At 34.4% G+C, this 19,241-nt stretch overlaps 1 protein-coding gene across 1 annotated transcript; it reads right to left on the bottom strand.

Moving 5' to 3' along the window:
• Positions 1-1,527: 1,527 nt before the first annotated feature.
• On the bottom strand, positions 1,528-2,781 carry LOC142345269 (protein lin-54 homolog). The gene has a single exon (XM_075397251.1). It carries the CDS (start codon positions 2,722-2,724, stop codon positions 1,600-1,602), a length of 1,125 nt encoding a protein of 374 aa, XP_075253366.1. The 5' UTR covers positions 2,725-2,781; the 3' UTR covers positions 1,528-1,599.
• Between the last annotated feature and the right edge of the window lie 16,460 nt (positions 2,782-19,241).

Below are 19,241 nucleotides of genomic sequence, written 5' to 3'. Positions count from 1 at the left end.
AATTGTTCGCGGTTTACTTTTCCTACTTTCAGTATTATAAAAACTAACTGGCTCTTGTTCAAAAATTTTCCTCGGCTTTCTTGGGTCTGGTTTTTGGGTATCATGATTTGCTCGTTTTGTATTGTACTTGAGTGATCTTCAACTTTTTCGTTTAATTTAATTGGAATTTTGATGTTGTAATAACCATTTGTGCATGGCATCAATGAGCCATGCAATTCAAAGTAGTGTGACAGTGGAAGCAGTTTAACCGTTCTTTGTAGCTTTTGGAACTTTTGCATCGTATTCATGATGTAGCTTTCCTTTGAACGCGTTCATTGATTTGGTTTAATTTGCGAACAATATAGGTGAGGCAAAGCTTATGACAGGTATCACATATCCAACGTACGCATTTAGTTTAGTCATTTTGCCCGCGAAAGATGACACTATTCTCTTGACGAAGTAAAAGGCTTTCCACGTACATCTTTCGTGAGCATTCTATTTCCACGACAACTTTGCGGTCATGATTACGCCTAGAACGCATAGTTAGCTCCTTATGCTGCTAAGTTTTGACTAAGAGTATATGACGTTTTTTTCCATTGAAATTCATTTCGTTTTTTTGACCATTTTTCAATGCTTAACAAGTCTTTTTTGAATTGAGTCTGGTTTAGAAGATACCAGTTTAAAATTATCTGCATAGCCGAATGCTTTGCACTCCTTCACTTATTTGTGTAAATCATTGACGTAGATAATAAATAGCAGAGGTCCAAGCAGTGAGACTTGAGGGACACCACTTGTTACAGGCACGGTCTCAGAAACACTACCCTTCACTTTGATATACTGTTTCGATCTGATAAAGAACCTGCAATTATTTTCAAGAAATCTACACCAACGCCTACATCTTTTTTTAAAGCAGCAAATCATGAGGCAAGCTATCAGAAGCTTTTTTAAAATCAAGATATAATATAAATAGTTTGTTCATTCAGCTATTTCATTATACAATAGGTCTAAAAACAGTAGAAGCTGTGTTATAACAGACCTATGTCTTCGGAACCCATTATGTGATTCATCCATTTTGGTTTTCAAGTTCGTCAAAGATGAGTTTTTCAAGGAATTTTGACACGTTGCAGAGCAAACTTATAGGACGGTATTGCTCAATCACTGCTCTGTTTTTGTCCTTGAAAATAGGTATCACCTCGCTGATTTTCCAATATGATGAATGTATCTTTTATTCAAGGCTGTTTTGAAAATCAGCATTAGTGATTGAATGATTCCAAAAAAGGGGGCAGGTTACTTAATTTGTCATGTCAAACTGTTTCCAACAGTTTGTCAAGGTTCATCACCGTTTGTATGTTGATTAACACAATGTGCTCCTCCTTCCGATAATCAAAGGTTCCTACAATGTCAACCCGATACTCAAATTTTTGTCTCAAACGTCCTCCGATCAAGGCAACAACTAAATCTTGCACAAAAGCACACTAAATGTGATCTCGCATAGAATATACCCCAATTTGGTGGCTCCAAAAAATTAAGAATAATCCTCTTGGTCTATATATTTCAAAAATCAAATTCAAAACTTCCAAATACTTTAAACAAAATAGTTCAAATAAAAACTATCTACAATTAGTTTCTCGAAGTTCCTGAAAGAGAACTAGTGGGCTTAAATGATGGCGCGTTTTCGATAATCTGATTTGTGCATTGTCCGAACTCTTGCATCAAAAGACGCTCTGTTTCTTCCTGTGACATTGCTGCCGTTGCAGATGACTCTGCTTGGGCTATTAAACATTGCACAATAGCCTCAATAACTTCTTGTGTCATCAACGTGAAAGGTAATTTGTCGAAAAAATCACTGCGATAAAAAGCCATGTCGCGTATTGTTCCTTCCTTGAGAATACGCAAAGCAGTAACATCACCAACCGATCTCAAACCGGCTCGCTCTTGGCAATTGAAACAATCAACACATTTGCATAAATTTGTACACAAAATTTTAGCTTCATAACATTCGCAATAATTCTTTATGCAATTTGTTTTCTTGCAATTGCAGCCCTTGTAATGAGATTTTTCCTCGCTGAAAGTTACTTTCCCAACTTTTGGGTGGAATGCATTCGGATTTCGGTTCAAAATCGCTCTGATGGCTTCATTTCTTTCAAAATCATTTTCTAGCGTGTTATAACAATTTGTACAATTACAAGAAAAGCAAAACTCTCCGTTCGCAAAACATTCACAATAAAGTTTAAGACAAAGAGAACGAGCGCAGCTACAAGATTTTTTCTTTCCTCCAATACTTTCCCACAGCTGTTTTGACGCAGAAGTGTATTGATATTTACTTTGAGAATGCTCAGGTGGGGTGTCTTTTGACTCTGGCCTTGTATTTTGGGTTACAATCATTTTTTGCAAGCCATGAGAAGCAATTTCCTTATTTCGTTGATAAGCTAAAGGCAAGGCAGTGACTGTACTTGAATTCGAGCGTTGACTTAAGGTTGCACTTGATGTTTGCTCACTAGAGGTGGCTTGAAATGAATTTGAACGGATTTGCTGCGTACCGGAAGGTAGAAGATTCGCCGCAGTTATCACATTTTGACTAGGTATGATTTGGAATACGGTCGGTGTAGCGTCGTCACGCTTCCCGGGCGTAATATTTGAAGAGCTAAGCGTTTTGGCAGCTCCAGCAACAGGTTGCATATGTCGAGGCATCCGCGGAACTTTAATAAGTTTCGCAGAGGACGAAGGCACGGGTTCGTTTTCCATTCACAATTCTGATCTAGAACTAATAAGTATCAATTAAAATCTCTTAGTAGATCAACGCCATGAGAAAGAGCCTCAATTTTCTCCGTTGAGGGGTAATCCTATGCTCTCAAATTAATGAAAAATTAAGGCTGCGCGAAGTTTATAGTAGTAGCAGTAGTCAAGGCTTTTGAGGTATCGCCTCAAGGGGGGTGACAATCAATCTGAACATGGCTCATCAAGTTTATAGAGTTTTTAGATTGCTAGTGGACAGAAGGTTTATTCTAATTTCTTCCAGCTATTGCAGTTTGGGCACTTGCAAATGATTCGCCACATTGATTTATAATCGTAGTTGTATTTGTTGGCAAAGACACTCCAATACCTATCTCTAATTGTCCTTTTGTTCATTTCACTCCATCAAGTCCAAAAACTACAAAGTTTTGTTCGATGGAAGTGGTTTTCGTCGAACTTTATCAGCCGGTTTTGTTATAGTTTATTCTCCGTTATATTGTCTTGTTCTGTCGTCGCATGCTTTTTCGAATGTAATTGGAATTTATGAGTGATAAAAAGAGTAGCAGTTCCTGCATCTCAACATAGCGACTATGAGGTAGTAATTTGAGTTTTAATAGCAAATTCAATACACCAAACCTGCGATTTACCGTAGAAAAAGTGAATACGGAAGTGGATTTTCTTGATATCAACGTAAATGTGAGCAGCGAAAACCAAATCACCAGTTATTGGTATCAAAAACCAACTGACACAGGAATAATACATAATTTTTGCAGCTGTGCACCGCTTCAACATAAGGAAAATGTGATTCAAGTGACGGTTCACAGGGATTTTAACGCAACATCTAATTGGTTCGCCTTCGATCAGGCGCTTGAAAAGAAAAACACATGCTGGACCAAAAACAGCTTCCAGATGAATTGTCAGATGAATAGCGAATCAGACCTTAGAAGAGACAAAAACTGGCAGTAAATAGCAATTGAAAGGAACACCAAAAGAACATCAAAAAAGTAATTCTAGATCTCATGATAAACCAACAATTTTTTGAGAATACAGAGGCAAATACTCAAAACATTGCAAGCAAATGGAAGAAACTATCCGATTTGCATGTAGTTTTATAACGCGAAAAAAAGATAATTCCCCCCCACCCTAAAATCATGTTTCGATAGAGACCTGAAGTCTCGCACGTGCTATATGAGATAAAATGTAATGGATGCGGATCCATCTTTGTTGGGCAGACAAGCCGGCGTGTTACCACTAGGATATCAGAACATCAGAAGAAGGATTCACAGGAAGGTCGTCATATTGTTGAACGTAGATTCTCCACGAAGGACATTGAATGGCAAAATCTGGATGCCTGTTGCAGAGTAGAGAAACTCATGACCATCGAAGCTATATAAATGAGCAAGCTGACGCCCCGGTCAAAATACACGCGATGAATATAGGGGGCACGAAATCATGTTAGGAAACAGTTCCCAGTAAAAATTTTGTTTTGGAAAGAAAAATAGGACAAAAATTTTTTTATGCATGACAAAACCCCACAACATGGATACATAGGGTTAGAGAAAAATCAGAATAGACATGGAAATTCAATAACAAGGTCAAATTCGAAAAATCCGGAATAAGAATGTTTTAAGGGAAATTGATAACAGCTGTTAATATGAGTTGTAAATAGGCTAAACATTGTATAGAGGGAAACATTTTTTGTTTCAAACTTTAAAGATAGTTTCGAAAATTGTTCAAATGGTAGTCTAAGACAAACGTAAATACATTTTCTTTTTATTCCTTAACAATTTTTGAAACAATCTAAACCTGACGATGAACCTATAGTTCAAAAACGTTTGTTTTAAACATTGGACTAATATTTAATTTGCCAAATTAGTTTCTTCTACAGCAGATTTAACGGTCTTCATTTATGATCGTGGATGGTAGAAACAATGTTGCCAATACTTGCACTCTATTAAATTTTATAAGGTTTGTTTTGCTAGGGAGCCATGCCTGTGAGCAATACGCAATGATGGAGACACAATGCATTTTGCGAGAGAACGTAGTTTATTGGTGCAAGAACAGATGGACGACACGTTGTGTTTGAGATGACAGAGTTCCCTGAAAGTTTTTTAAACACGCCTACCACAATCTTCAGTCCAGGTCAGACTAGAAGTTTGCTGTTGTGTAAAGATGTACTCTTAGATCAATCTATTTTAAGAAGTTTGAGTTTGTTTGTGCTGATTTCCATACCGATTTTTTAAAAGGATATTTGAGGACATGAAGTATGAGAACTTCTTTAAAGTACAGATCACCTGTAGATTAAATAAAGTAACACAGCCTCCCGTTTTGGACAACTGATTCAAAAGTAGCAGCTGTCGAAACTGGGAGGCTGGGTTTCTTTATTTCATCTGCCGATGTCTTTCATAATAAATTTCTCATATATCATGTGCATAAATTTCAGTATAAATATCAAGTTGTCTTTATCTCCATTTTTTTAATTTATCCTCATCTTTTGTTTGTTCTGAGGATAGATGATTCTGATAGGCGAAACAAAACCGTTTTTGTTGAAGGAAAGCGTAGATGACCACACAGTGCTCGTTCTCATTTTAGTGTTGGGGACGGATGTTTTCATTTTTTTTCAATCCATATAAAATCAAGATCCGTGTGATGTTCATTGGGATAATTGCTTTGGGAAACGGACTACGTTATTGTATCAAATGATCAAAAAAAACTAAACAAAAATCTTTAATCTAATCGACTGAAATTGGGCGACTTGCTTTCAAATGACTGACGAGCGGTTACCAGGTACTAGATTGGCTTAGAGCGGCAAGCTTGAATCAGAGATGGAAAATTGTTAGGAAATGAGGTGTATTTGGGAGGCTGGTTTAGGCGTAAACGAGCGTGCTCCGACATCAGATTTGGCACATACCAAAAAAATCTAATAGGAGAAGTTTTTTAAAAGCACCCAAAGCGGTCGAATATAAATGCTCCTTCTCCTGGTTTTTCGAAACCCTTCACCACAACCGATCAAGATTGTTTAAAAAGCATAATCGATTTCTGATTATCTGGTCCCCCATTTTTTGAAATAATGTGGTCTGTGAGTCCAATATACAGCAGGTTTAGAGTTTTTGAGACGTTGAACTGAACTAGTGAACCTGAATTCAAACAAAAACTACCTGAGAGTGCAACCCATCCTTTTTCAAGCAAAACTGATTGCGGTAAATAAAGCTGACGATTATCTTCTTGAAATAGCTGTTGGAAATGCAATATGTAGAGTTCTGTTCAAATGTGCGGGATCAAATGCCATTGACTCACGTAGGACGTATTTAGTTAAAACATATGCTTGTTGCGAACTTGCGAAGTTGCAGAAAAAGGAGCTCATCTCTATACAAACTTATTTGTCACTATCTTGTTCCAAATCCAATGTTTTACTCAAACTATATTTTAAAAAGTGCTTCAAATCCATAAATAAAGAAACAATACATAAAGTATTGCTTAAACATTTATGCAATGTCAGGTTGATTATTTTTCAACTGACTGTACATACGCCTTCTATAGTAATTAAAATTTCCTTACTATTGAGATTCTAATACATCATTGAAGCAAAGAACTCATCAGGGGGACATAGAGGCAGCTCCACTATTAAAAATGGTCAATTAAGAGAAAGCCCCTCCCCTAAAAGGGTAGTCGGTCAACTCGGGGGCAGCAAGTCAACTCCTATGTGTATTTATAAATTCTGACAGTAGTCAAAAATTGAAGCATCAGATGCAAAGGATAAAGAAAATAAAGCATCAGAATTATGAACAAGATAGATATGGTAAGTAGCAATTAAAGTATAATATGCAGTGATTTTGAATCAATACTATTTGCCAAAACAATAAAGGCATTTGTTACTTAAATGAAGTCAAAGTCAGAACTCAATACTTGAACTATGACAATCTGTTAGATGAGTAGTATATGGGTGAGCCACCCTACCCGATGAAGGGGGGAGGGTTGTTGTGCAGACCTCTACGTATTGCAGACCTCTGCAGACCTAAAAGAAAAGAAGTTAGAAGTCAGCGACATAGACTTTTCTTAAAACACATGCGATGTTTTGAAAAACCCTTTTTAACTGCTATATAAGCTCAGTATAGACTTCTTCAAAAATCCTCATATTATCAAACAAGACAAATTCTCTTTTTTTTGGAAAACAATTTTATCGACAATTGATTGGGTATTCTACGTTACTGGAGCTATCTTGACTTATTGTATTTCGTCAGCCGGTGAGATCAAACCAGTTTCTTTTTCTTTCTTTTCAGGTCAACATATTTTTTTTGCTATGTTTAACTAAGACTTTGTCATAAAAACCCAAAGTATCCGACATCAAAATGGAGACAACTGCACTAGCAAAATGGAATAAAGACAAGTTGATACAAGAAATTTTGAAACTAAGAGAAAGCAAAAGAACATCACTTAATAGTAGTTTGCAACAATGTGAAATTGATGAGCTCAGGAAAGGTGTGGAATTATATAAAGAAAAAGCTGCAATCATTGAACAAGAAAACAAAGAACTTCGAGCAGCTTTAGACAACGAAAAAAGATTATACGATCAGTCAACGTCGGAAATCATTTACTTGAGAGCTCAAAATGATAAAATGCTGATACAAATTATTGATGGTATCGTTGACAACGAACGTAAAGCGTCTGAGAGTGCTAGCAGAAAATTTTTCCCCAAGTTTGTACCTAGGTTTGCCAAAAATTTAATTATTTCGGACAGCACGTTCAAATTTGTAAAACAAAGCGATATCAGTAACGAAACAGCTATACACTCCTACCCATCTGCAACCATTAATGACGTCAACAGTACCATTGATTCGTATTCAACAGGAACAAAGTCGGAAAGCCTTATATTTCACCTTGGGCATAACACTATTGATCAGGGTACTGACGGAAAAAAAGCAGCAGAGCAAATTGGTGATCTGGTTGGCAAATGTGTAACAAAGTTCAAACCACACAAAGTTGCAATTTGCAAAATACCGAATGTAAAGAATGGTCTGTATGGAAGAGATGTAAATAACAAAGAAATTAATGAATACAACAAGGAAGTCGATAGTATAGCCGATCAACTTAATGGTGAATTTCAGTCGTGTAAAGTAAATGTCCTGAATTACGATTTGGAAAACACAGATATAAGGCATGATGGTGTTCACCCTAATTTACATGGAATCAATAAAACAGTAGCGACTCTGAGAAACCACTTGAAAAAGATTGATTACAATTGTTCGACAAACGATGTCTCTTTGAGACATATTCCACCAAAGCGCAAAGATCTTTTTGTACCCATGAGAGATGAATGGAATAATTTCAACAATCGTATTGACTTCTGATACATTTGGGTGACTTTTTAGAAATCATTGAAAATGTTTTATTTGAGGTGTAGGTGGATTTTTATCTTGGTTTCAATTTTGATTAAGTTTGCTTTTTTTTCTAGAAACGATTGAGTTTCTCAAAAGTCACTCAAATTTATGTAAACTTAAAAAACCTAACTACCGTCATATCGATCAGATTAAAAACTTTTTACTATGGTTCGGAATATTTAACATAAAATATCTAGTTATGATCATCGTAGTTATTCTACAAAAATGTGGTGACATTGAAAGAAACCCGGGTCCATCAAATTTGGATGGAATAACAACAATTGAAAAATACAATGGTGAGTGTGCGAGAAAATCGGAGTTCCCCAAGTTTTGGTATATGAACTGTAGAAGCCTCAATAATAAACCTGAGCAATTGTCTCGTTTTTTGAAAAATCTTAATGAAACCTCATTCCTAGTTGTTACCGAAACATGGAAAACGAAAAAACTGACATTCCCGAGTTTTATCTGTGCAATAGTCATCATTTCATTCACCAACCAAGATCATCATTAAATAAGGTACAGAGAAGTGGAGGGGTAGGTACTTGGATTCCCAAACAGTTTGAAGTAAAAATGAGAAATGATTTGAACACAATCAATAGAAGTTTTTTTGAGTCAATGTGGATTGAAATTGGTAAGCCTTCAACACAAAAACTACTCATTAATGTAGCATACTGCCCCAATGTAAATCTTTCTAACTTTTTTTTGGATGAAACGACTGTAGAAATCTCAAATGTGTATTCGTATACAGATAATCTAATTTTATTTGGAGATTACAATATAAACTTGTTAGGCACAAAAGGTAGACAGTCACTTGATATTTTCACAGCAAACAATGGGCTATGTTACGTTAAAGAAACGGAGGCAACATGGACAAATGGTGAAAATTATTCGTTAATTGATCACTGCTTTATCTCGAAGAACCAAATTTTTGAAGCCAGTGTTCTAGAGTCGACTCCTGAAGTTGATCACTTCACAATAGTATATCAGTCATCATTAAAAATAGATCACAGTGATAAGAAAAGGCAGTTTTTGATACGTATTACCATGAAATATTTAAGATCAAATTTCAATCGTGACATTGCGCTGCAAGATTGGTCGCCTATGTACCAGATAAATGAGCCAAACGAAATGTTTTTAAAATTTATCGAAATTTTTGAAAATATACTGAGTTGTCATGCACCCTTGAAGTTGGTAGAAAGTAGTACCAAAAAACAACAAAAGCAATGGTTCACAAAAGAATTACGTGGTCTCATAAATGAAAAACACCGTCTCTTTAATGCGTGGAAGAAAAACCCAAACTCAGAGATTTATAACATTTACAAATCTTTACGCAATTCAGTGAATAGAAAACTGAAAAAAGCTGCAGATGATTACACAAAGAATTTTTTCCAGCAGCTACCAACTTCAAGAGAACAATGAAAATTCATCAAAAACAGGATCAATTCCAACAGCCAAATAGAAAAAAATTGACAAATTAAGGGAAGATAGTCATTTTGTTGAGGATGACAGAGAGATTGCCAATGTTCTTAATAATTGTTTTGCGAGACTAGGATTATACAAAGGCAAAGACGCTGCTCCAAATTGTTCTTCCCTAACATTTGATGGACCGGAATTTAGCTTCCGACCAGTCACCAGAAAAGAATTGTATAATGTTATTGATAATCTACCTAAGCATAAATCTCCCGGACCGGGCTATATACCAGCATGGGCGCTAAAAGATAGTAAACTGTCTATTGGAACTCACTTACAATTTGTCGTCAATGAATGTATAAACAAAAACACGTTTCCTAATATTTTGAAAACAGCGCATGTTACACCTGTCTATAAGAAAGGAGACTGACTAGAACCAGAAAACTATCGACCCATATCAGTCACACCAACTCTAGCGAAAATTTTTGAGCGATTACTACTTGAACAACTAACTCACCACCTAACTCTTAATGGTCTGATTAACAAGAATCAATTCGGCTTTCAAAAGCAAAAGTCCTGTCTCGATACTATCATTTCATTAACTGAAAAGATAAACCAATGCGTTGACGAAAACGAAATTGTTGTCACACTCTTTTTAGACTTAGCAAAGGCTTTCAACTCAATATCTATAGATGTTTTTATGAACAAACTAAAAAGGTATGGAATTGGAGAAAATGCAAGAATCTTATTAAACTCTTTCCTTTGTGATAGAAAACAGTGTGTAAAAAATGGGATAGCAAAATCAGATTGGGTTGTCATAAATCACGGTGTTCCTCAGGGAACTGTCTTAGGGCCTCTAATTTTTATACTTTATGTCAACGATTTCAGTGAAGCTGTATCAACGAATTGTGATGTATTACAGTTTGCCGATGATACAGCAATTCTATGTCATGCAAAGAATGAAGCAAATTTGCAGCTAATAGCTGAAGATACATTAAACAAGACAGATCAATATATGAAACAAAACAGGTTAACTTTGAATGAGAAAAAAACGGAGTTAATGGTGTTCAGGAATGAAAAATTGCCGATCATTGAAACTGTCGATTTCAAGGGACACCGATTGGAAGCATCTGAAAAATGTAGATATTTAGGTGTAATATTTGATGGGGAACTGACATACCAAAATCAACTAAATAAGGTTATCAGTAAAATGGCTTCAGCAATCAGATCATTATATTTGGTTCGTTATCAGGTACCGCTAAAAAAAGAATAAATCTTTTTAAATCACTAGTTTTGTCTCATTTAGATTTTAGCGCAATTTTTTTCAAAATTTACCATCTTACTCTATTGACAGAATTAACAAACAAATAAACTGGGGAATAAAAGTTTGCTTTATGAAAACCAAATACGATACTGCCAGAGATCTACTTCTGGAGACTAAAATTCTTCCAGCAGAGCTCCAAATAACACGGGTGTCTTTAAATAGGTTTTTCAATATTCTCCAACAAACAAGAAATCGCTCTTATAAACATTTAAAATTTTTAGAAAACGTGCCTATTATTGTAAACAAACGAACCCATAACCTTTTCTTAGAACAAAAATGTAAGTCAAAATGGAATAATGGTTTAATTGTTCGTAACTTTATTCGAAAATGGAACACACTTCCAATTACAATTAGAAAAGAAACGTCGAAGACCAAATTTAAACAAAAAGTTACAGCGGAAATGCTTAAACGACACGAAAGAGTTCCAATAGACAGAAGGGTTGCAGGATTTAAACATATTTTTTATTAAATTTTTTAACGAAAACCGAACCTTAGTTTGTTATAAATTAGAAAAAAATAATGTTTGATTAATAAATTTCTAACATGTAACATTAACCAAGTGGTTAGTTTAATTTACATGTTTGCAGATTAAAAAAAGTATTGAGATTAGGTATAGCAACTTTGACCGATTAGGGTCTTCCCTAATGTATTAGGAAAAGGGATAGCATCTAGGTAATTTTTTGCACAATTTTTTGCAGATTTATTGCAGTTTTTGCAGAATTTCTGCAGTTTTTGATTTTTTGCAGTTTTTGCAGATTTTCTGCAGTTTTTGCAAACTTTTTGTAAGATTTTTCTGTTTTTGGATTCAAATTACATCATAGGAGTAGAAATTGATGCTCGGCTCAAAAATTTAGCTAGTAGTGATCCGCGCTTACTGGATTAGCTAATTTGGATTCGCGCCATTAATAATAGAAATTTGTTATTTTTAGCAATTTAAAGTTTTTTTGTGTTTTTTTCTTTAAAGTGTTCTAAAAACTTATTTTTGATTGGTTGAAAATAACAGCTTTTTTAAAAAAATTGATTTGGAAAAGTCATAAATAACAGACACGTTATAAATTATGCACTTCGAGTTACAAAATCACTCGGATATTTACATTAGATAAGTATAAATCACTATCAAAATAAGTGAAAACCGAAGTATATTTAGCCGGGTGGGTTAATAAAGTCGACAAAAATGAAAAACTTGCGTTGTTAACTGATTAAAAGGTACAATTGTTAAAAACTAATATCGACTTTATTATCCACCAGCTTAGTGTATACCGGAGTAATCAAATTTAAATATAATTACTAATAAAATTTAGTACATGCACATGGTTCAATTTTGTTTTTAGAAATTTAAATAGATGAAATGCAGCACATAAATAGTGTAGAATCCACACAAATTTTGCATATTCTGAAGTGGTTTGTGTATCAATTTCTGATACTTTTAGTCAAAAATTTGTTATGTGTGACTGATCGTGCTAGAAAATCCGCGTAGTAATAGTTCCTACAGAGGCGGCCAATCATTATTCAATGTTCACCAACCTCACTGCTTGGGTAAGTGTTGATGATTGCAAAACTGAAATAGGGTAAATTTGGAACAAAATCAGCTGGAAAAGAACCAATATCCCGGAATTTGAGCTCTGGAATACGTTCAATAATGTGATGAAGTGAGGTGTTATCCAAGACAAATAAGTTTTCTTTTTATTTCACAAGCACCGTTTTTGCAAGAATTCCTGACGTGGCAATCAAGTTGAAAAAATTCGGTCTGTTAAAAAATGCAAGAATTTTTTGGATTGTGTGATTTTGTCGACAGTTTCTTCCTAGGTGCTGGGATAAAACAAAACAAAAATAAAAAATAAATCCAAAGAAAATTAGCACAGGAATATAAATATATATTTTTGTAGTTAATCTACCCCAGGTGACATCCATTAGTTAGTTAATTTCATGTAGAGAACGACAACTAGATGAAGAGATAAAACCTACAAATATTTCAAAGTGGAAAGCAAATATATAAAATCAAAAAAAAGTTTTAAAATATTCTCAAACGTTTTTAGCAACCGTTCCAAAATGATCAATTTTAACAGTAAAAATTCTTCATCCTAGAAAAATTATTTCTGCCACGTTTCTTAGCAAACGATCGAAAATCATTTCCAATTGGAAGATTTCACCGCTGCGTTCAGGACAATGAATATTTTCTCCAGCGTCATAAAGTGAAGTAAGATCCAATTCCAGTATGTAATGGTTCTGAAATTGATGAATCGGAAACGCAGGAATCTCCTCAATAAAATTCATTGCTTTCATTTTTGATACGTATACTCTACAGACATTAGTTGCATCAAGTGATACCATAACTCTCCCTCAGCGAACTTTTCTAAGTTCTCGCAAATCAAATTTTTGATCATGGAAAGGATTTCTTTGAAAATGTTCTGTGAATGCCGAATTGTTGTTCATCAGAATAGCTACTCTTCTGATTGGAGCATTATTAAAAACATTTTCCTGAATAAACTGGTTCTGTACCGAAGGAAAAATAAATGAACGTGAAATTGTTTCCATAAAGTTGTAACAAGCAGTTTGATGGGTTAATTGGTATTTGATAGTCTGTTGATACATTTCGTTAACAAAAACAATTCGTGTAAATAAGGATCAGTCAAGAAATTTAAGGGAAACTAGAGAAATCTAGGAAATCGTGTAAAAATTAGGTCTTGAACGAATCCATTTAAGTCTAACTTTTGTATTTGGAAGCAGTAACTTTGCACTTTGGAATAAATCAATAGCCAATTTGACGTAGTAAGTGCTTCCATTGTTCAGTAAAAGTTTTTCCTCTCGATCTATAAACAGGCTCTTCACATAATCGCTAGGTTCTTTCTCAATTTCGTATCCATGACAAGCCAAAATATCTTCATTACTTCTCTTTGAGGCATTAAATTCATTGAAAATTTTAGCCTTGTGTCCATAGAGACCATTCGAGTTGTATACTTGTTGATTGTTCAGATAAACTTAACATGTGGAGAAGAATGAGTGTAATATATTATTGACGTGAGTTAGATAAGGTAAATCGTCATCTGAGAAGGACATGCCCTTTTCTGCTTTTCCATGCTCATCTTATTTCATAAAGTCATCAAACAATCTTCCCTTTTGTAGCCCAGCTTTGATTTGAAGGTGGAAATCTCTCATATCAAGATAGATAATTCTATCTGTTTCAAATTCAAATTCAATGCTGCTTTCATCCCATGAAGTACCAAGATAAACTTCTTGAACATGAGAAGACTTAATTGGTTCCAAAACAGGAATTTTTTTAAAAATCTCCAAGCAAGAGTTTGTAAACTGTCCATATCAAAAACTAGAATCGTTTGTTGATCTAGGATTCATTTTAGATTAGCAAGTATATCTTTTCTTGTTCGACGACTTTGACTGATTTTTGGAGATTATCTACGAAAAATGCGACGTCTTCTTGTTTTTCTTGCACCTAGATGTTTACGTAATGTTTTCTTTCCAACTTCAGCAGCATTAGATTTGAGTTTTTTCTTCCAAGTCAAAACATTTCAGGAGCAGCCATTTCAATTAATTCAGCACCAACTCGTTTTTGCTGGTGGGACAACATATCGTCTCAAAAACGGAATTGCTGTCCTCCCAATTGTTTGCGCTAAAAATCCGAATCCACTACCTCCTTGTCTGGCATATACACAAAAAAACGGTAAATCACTATGAGCAACCATTTTTTACAACTTTAATTCTAAAAATGATTATCTGAAATTTTTCTAAACATTAGCACTGCTCCAGTTACTACAACAGAGTTGAAAGGTACCTTTTTTTACCATAAGAGTCCCGGAGCTCAAATTTTATGCTGTGGAATGGTTTTTTCAGAACTTTTTTCATCTGTAGGTTTGGAAAATGTTGATAGTTCATGTATTGTCTAATTGAGATGATGTCACCATTCTTAATCTTTGATGTAAAAAGAATGCATCGTAAAGGAGCAGATTTTGTATCACCCACTATGTTGTATTCAACAATATCACTATATATCATTAAGGTATGTATTCGTACAATGTCAAAGGGAACTTGGGAAAAAGTGGACCGGCAGCACTCAGGAAAACACCCATCCCATAAACAGCTTCTTCACATGCAAAGACATGACAAAGACTAGCACTAAATATAACAATTAAAGAATTCTCATTGAGAACCCTCAAAGAAATTCGCTGTTTAATTTTGTTAACGTGTAATCTGATTGGTTATTTTTCATGCTCTTCACGTTCCTGAAATTTTTTTATCATTTTGTTTACAATATCAGAGATCGAGGGATATAGACCTGGATCAAGTGTGTAAAAGTCTGAGGGTTTTGTATTCGTTGTTGCGTCATCTAGATAGAAGAATTCTCCTTCCGTGATGTTTTGGTACAAGGCAGGATAAGATAGTTCTGTAATTGCAACCTCCCAGTTTCCTTCAAAATTTATTTGTTTCGGAAGAAAAATTGTGAAAGAACTTAATGTATGTTTTGGGTAACAATCAAAGGAAGCCTCCGAAACCAATTCTCGAGTGAAAAAATTTATCTCTAAATGATAAACTTTGCAAGCTCTTGTTCATAAAATTTTCCTGGAATTTCGACATTTTGTTCTCCTTAAAGAGTATAGGTTGGTGGTTTTGAAGTTGCAATTTTAACAATTTGAAAAATCTCACTTGTGAATTGAGACTTGTAATATTTTATAAATGGGACATCGTACGTGGAGATTCAACTTTGTCTCCAATTTTAAAGAGTGGTTTTTTGTACTCAATAATAGACTTTTTTGTAAAAAATTTATTAAATAATCTGATTTTTTAACGTTTTTGGGAGTTTTACCTATTGATCTGTTAACTCTTGTGTTCAAATTGTTGACGTAACTATCCATTTTCTGAACGTATTTATCACCGTTTTTGGCCATGTGGCGATAACTAATGTTTTTCAAAGATCTGATCGCTCTTTCTTCTACAGCAGCTTTTGTTTCACTTCTTGTAGATTTGATGTCTTTACTCTTGCAAGTTTTTTTTTGATTTCTCCCCCGAACTTAGTACTTGATCAATCAGGTTTAGTGTTCTTCCCTAAGATTTTTTAAAGGCAGCTAGAGCATCAGAGACATATTTTGACTTAATTGATTGAACACGGACCAGGCGAGACGAGACGTCAACATATATCAATAAATATTTCACACCGTTATCCACATCAAGAAACCAAATCTCATTGATACGTTTTGCAAAATCAGGTAAACTTTTGAAATGTCGAATTGTTTGTCGAAATTTAGTATAAGAATTCTTTTTGTAGAAAATATACACAACCTTTTTTTTTGACAATCCGCTAGCTTCCTGATGTTTTTGAACTGAACTATATGCAGCTTTTCCTTCCCTGTACAACCTCTGTAGCTTGCTTCTCTTAGATTTGGAAAAGAAACCAGCTTCCTCGTTCATTGCTCTTAGCATCTTTGTTTACAATTTTTTGTGGTTTTAAGCCAATTGCGCCAAAAATTGTGTAATAAATATCGGGACATTAAACGTTTTCCCTCTTCAGAGCGTATACAAAACCGACAAATGCAGCGTTTGTATCTCTTCTGACTATCAAAATGGAGTCATATAGGGATAAATTAATGCGAGGAAAGTTTAAAAGTTCATTGATAAGTGATTCATTGCTGGAAAACTTTGTTTAGCGTTAACTTTTTTATAAACAGTTTCTAAATTTTATGGAACGAACTCTTGTTTTTCGATATATTTGTCCAGTCTTTGAGGTGATAACTTGATTTTTTGCTCAAAATATTGTTGAGCAATCAAAGCAAACTGATTCATTTCAAGAGAGACGACTAATGATTGACGTTGGTAAAATTGAGATAAGAATGATCCATTTTCTGGAGCTCAGGATCTGTCTTCTTTCACTGAGACGGGTTCTTTTTAGAATAAGAAGATAATTTTTTTCTCTAAAAATTAAAACTTCTTGTTTTTGAATTTCTCTTAGCTCCCTTCTTAGAAGGTTTACTATGAACTCGTTTAGAAACTGGACGATAGCTTTGGGACAATATTTGTGGAAATTTATTTTGAAGCTCTCTGAATTTTTCTGGAACGCTATCAGAGTAGAGAGATGTTGTGTGCTCATCGTTCAAAAACGTAATCTGTTGCTTGCTTTGAGGTAGAAAAAATTATGATGCTTTTGTTTCACAACAGCTTTTGTCACAAGTTTTTTGTTACAGCTTTTGTGATGCTACAACAGATTTTGTTTCACTTCGCGTAGAGTAGATTTTGATGTCTTTACTCTTGCATTTTTTTTAATCCTCCTCCAAACTCAGTACCTTGATCAACCCACACTCAATCAGTTTTAGTGTTCTTCCTTAACATTTTTTATAAGGCTAATACAGCATCAGATACATACATATTTTGAATTAATTGATTGAACACGGACCAGGCAAGAAAAGACGTCAACATATATCAATAAATGTTTCACTCCGTTATTTTATTCAGACAATTTAACCATGAAAGCCAGATCGAGACACCATATCTCATTGATACGTTTTGCAAAAGCAGGTAGATTTTTGAAATGTCGAATTGTTTGTCGAAATTTAGCATAAGAATTCTTTTTTTTGTGTAAAAAAAATCAATAAACTTGGTCTTTGAAAATCCGCTAGCTTTCCGATATTTTTGAACTGAATCATATGCGGCTTTTCCTTCCCTGTACAACCTCTGTAGCTTGGCTCTTTCAGATTCGGAATGGAATCCAGCTTCCTTGTTCTTTGCTTTTAGCATCTTTGTTTATATTTTTATGTGGTTTAAAGCCAATTGCGCCTAGAATTGTGTATTAAAAATCGGGACATAAAACGTTTTCCTTCTTCGGAGCGTTTACAAAATTGACAAGTGCAGCGTATGTGTCTCATCTGAATATCAAAATGGAGTCAGATAGGGATAACTTAATGCGAGGTAAATTTAAAATTTCATTGATAAGTGATTCGTTGCTGGAAGCCTTTGTTTATCGTTAACTTTTTCATAAACAGTTTCTAAATATTTTGGAACAAACTCTTGTTTTTCGTTACATTTGTCCAATCTTTGAGGTGATAACCTGATTTTTTGCTCATAAAGTTGTTGAGGAATCAAAACAAACTGATTCATTTCAAGAGAAACGGGTAATGATTGACGGAGGTAAAATTCAGATAAGATTGATCCCCTTTTTTGGAGCTCAGCATCTGTCGTTTTTTTACTGAGAATAGATCTTTTTAGAATAAGATGAACTTCTGCTCTTAATTTTAAAACTTGTTTTTAAATTTCTCTTAGCTCTCCTCTTAGAAAGTTTATTATGCATTCGTTTAGAAACTGCATGAAAACTTTGGGATAATATTTGAGGAAATTTATTTTGAAGTTATCTGAATTTTTCTTGAACGCGATCAGAGTAGAGAGATTTTGTGTGCTCATCGTTCAAAAATTTAATCTGTTGCTTGCTTTGAGGTAGAAAAAATTATGATGGCGTTGAACCACTGTTAATACAGTATCTTAGAGAGTCGACAGCTTTCGGAGTCAAGTCAAAACATACCAGTTTTTTGTTGAGATCTCAAAACCAACTGTTGACTGAATGTGTTTATTTGTAAGACGTCTCTGGGTGATCTGAATAAAACGATATGGGTGTTCTGTAGCTCAATATCTTTTCATAGTTGGCTTTGATGAGAGAGATTGTGCTTTATGTATACTGTATTTAAACCTTCATGACTACCAGCAGTAGTTATTTTAACAAATGCTTTAGAAGTAGAAATTTCTTCACAGGAGTCATCAGAAATAAGTAAATAGTTCGTTCCGCTATTAGGTAAATTCTGTATCAACTCCAAATCAACACCTTGAACGAATTCATTGTTCTTAAAATTTTTTGACATTCGTCCGAAAGAGATTGATTGTGTTGATAAAAATAGTAAATTTTGTCAAATTCTGGTTGAAAAAATCCAAAAACTAACCAATCATGGATGTGATGAAACTTCGCAGATCCACTTGGTCCAACCAAAGAAATAAGGACTCGTTCTTTCGTGGAATTTTTTTTGTTCATAATTCTGGAGAAGGAAATATATCCCAACTGTACTCGATAAAATGGCGATCCAAACTGTTGTCTCCTCACAAGTCTGAGCTAATGTAATTCTTACGATTCAACAAGCTAATATCAATAGTATGACAAAAAACTGGGACAAAGAAACCACTAAAGACCAACTTTCCAAAACATTTCCAAGATTGATGTTCTTGATTGTTGTCATCAAAGATGAAATTACCTAACTGAAGTCCGTTATCAGTGTGATCAGTCATTTATACGTTATCTTCTTCCCCAAGAAAAAGGAACTGTGCAACACAATTGAAATTCAAAAAAAAGGAACATAACACACAAACAAAAAACTGTTTCATCAAAGGAATCAGTGAGGAAAAGCATCAAATTGAAAAACAATACCAAAATTAGG

The sequence above is a fragment of the Convolutriloba macropyga genome, chromosome 9, assembly GCF_964194025.1.
Source record: "Convolutriloba macropyga chromosome 9, txConMacr16.3, whole genome shotgun sequence".
Classification (NCBI taxonomy): domain Eukaryota; kingdom Metazoa; phylum Xenacoelomorpha; order Acoela; family Convolutidae; genus Convolutriloba; species Convolutriloba macropyga.
Note: the sequence above shows the minus strand (reverse complement) of the source record. Positions and strands in the feature narration are given on the sequence as shown.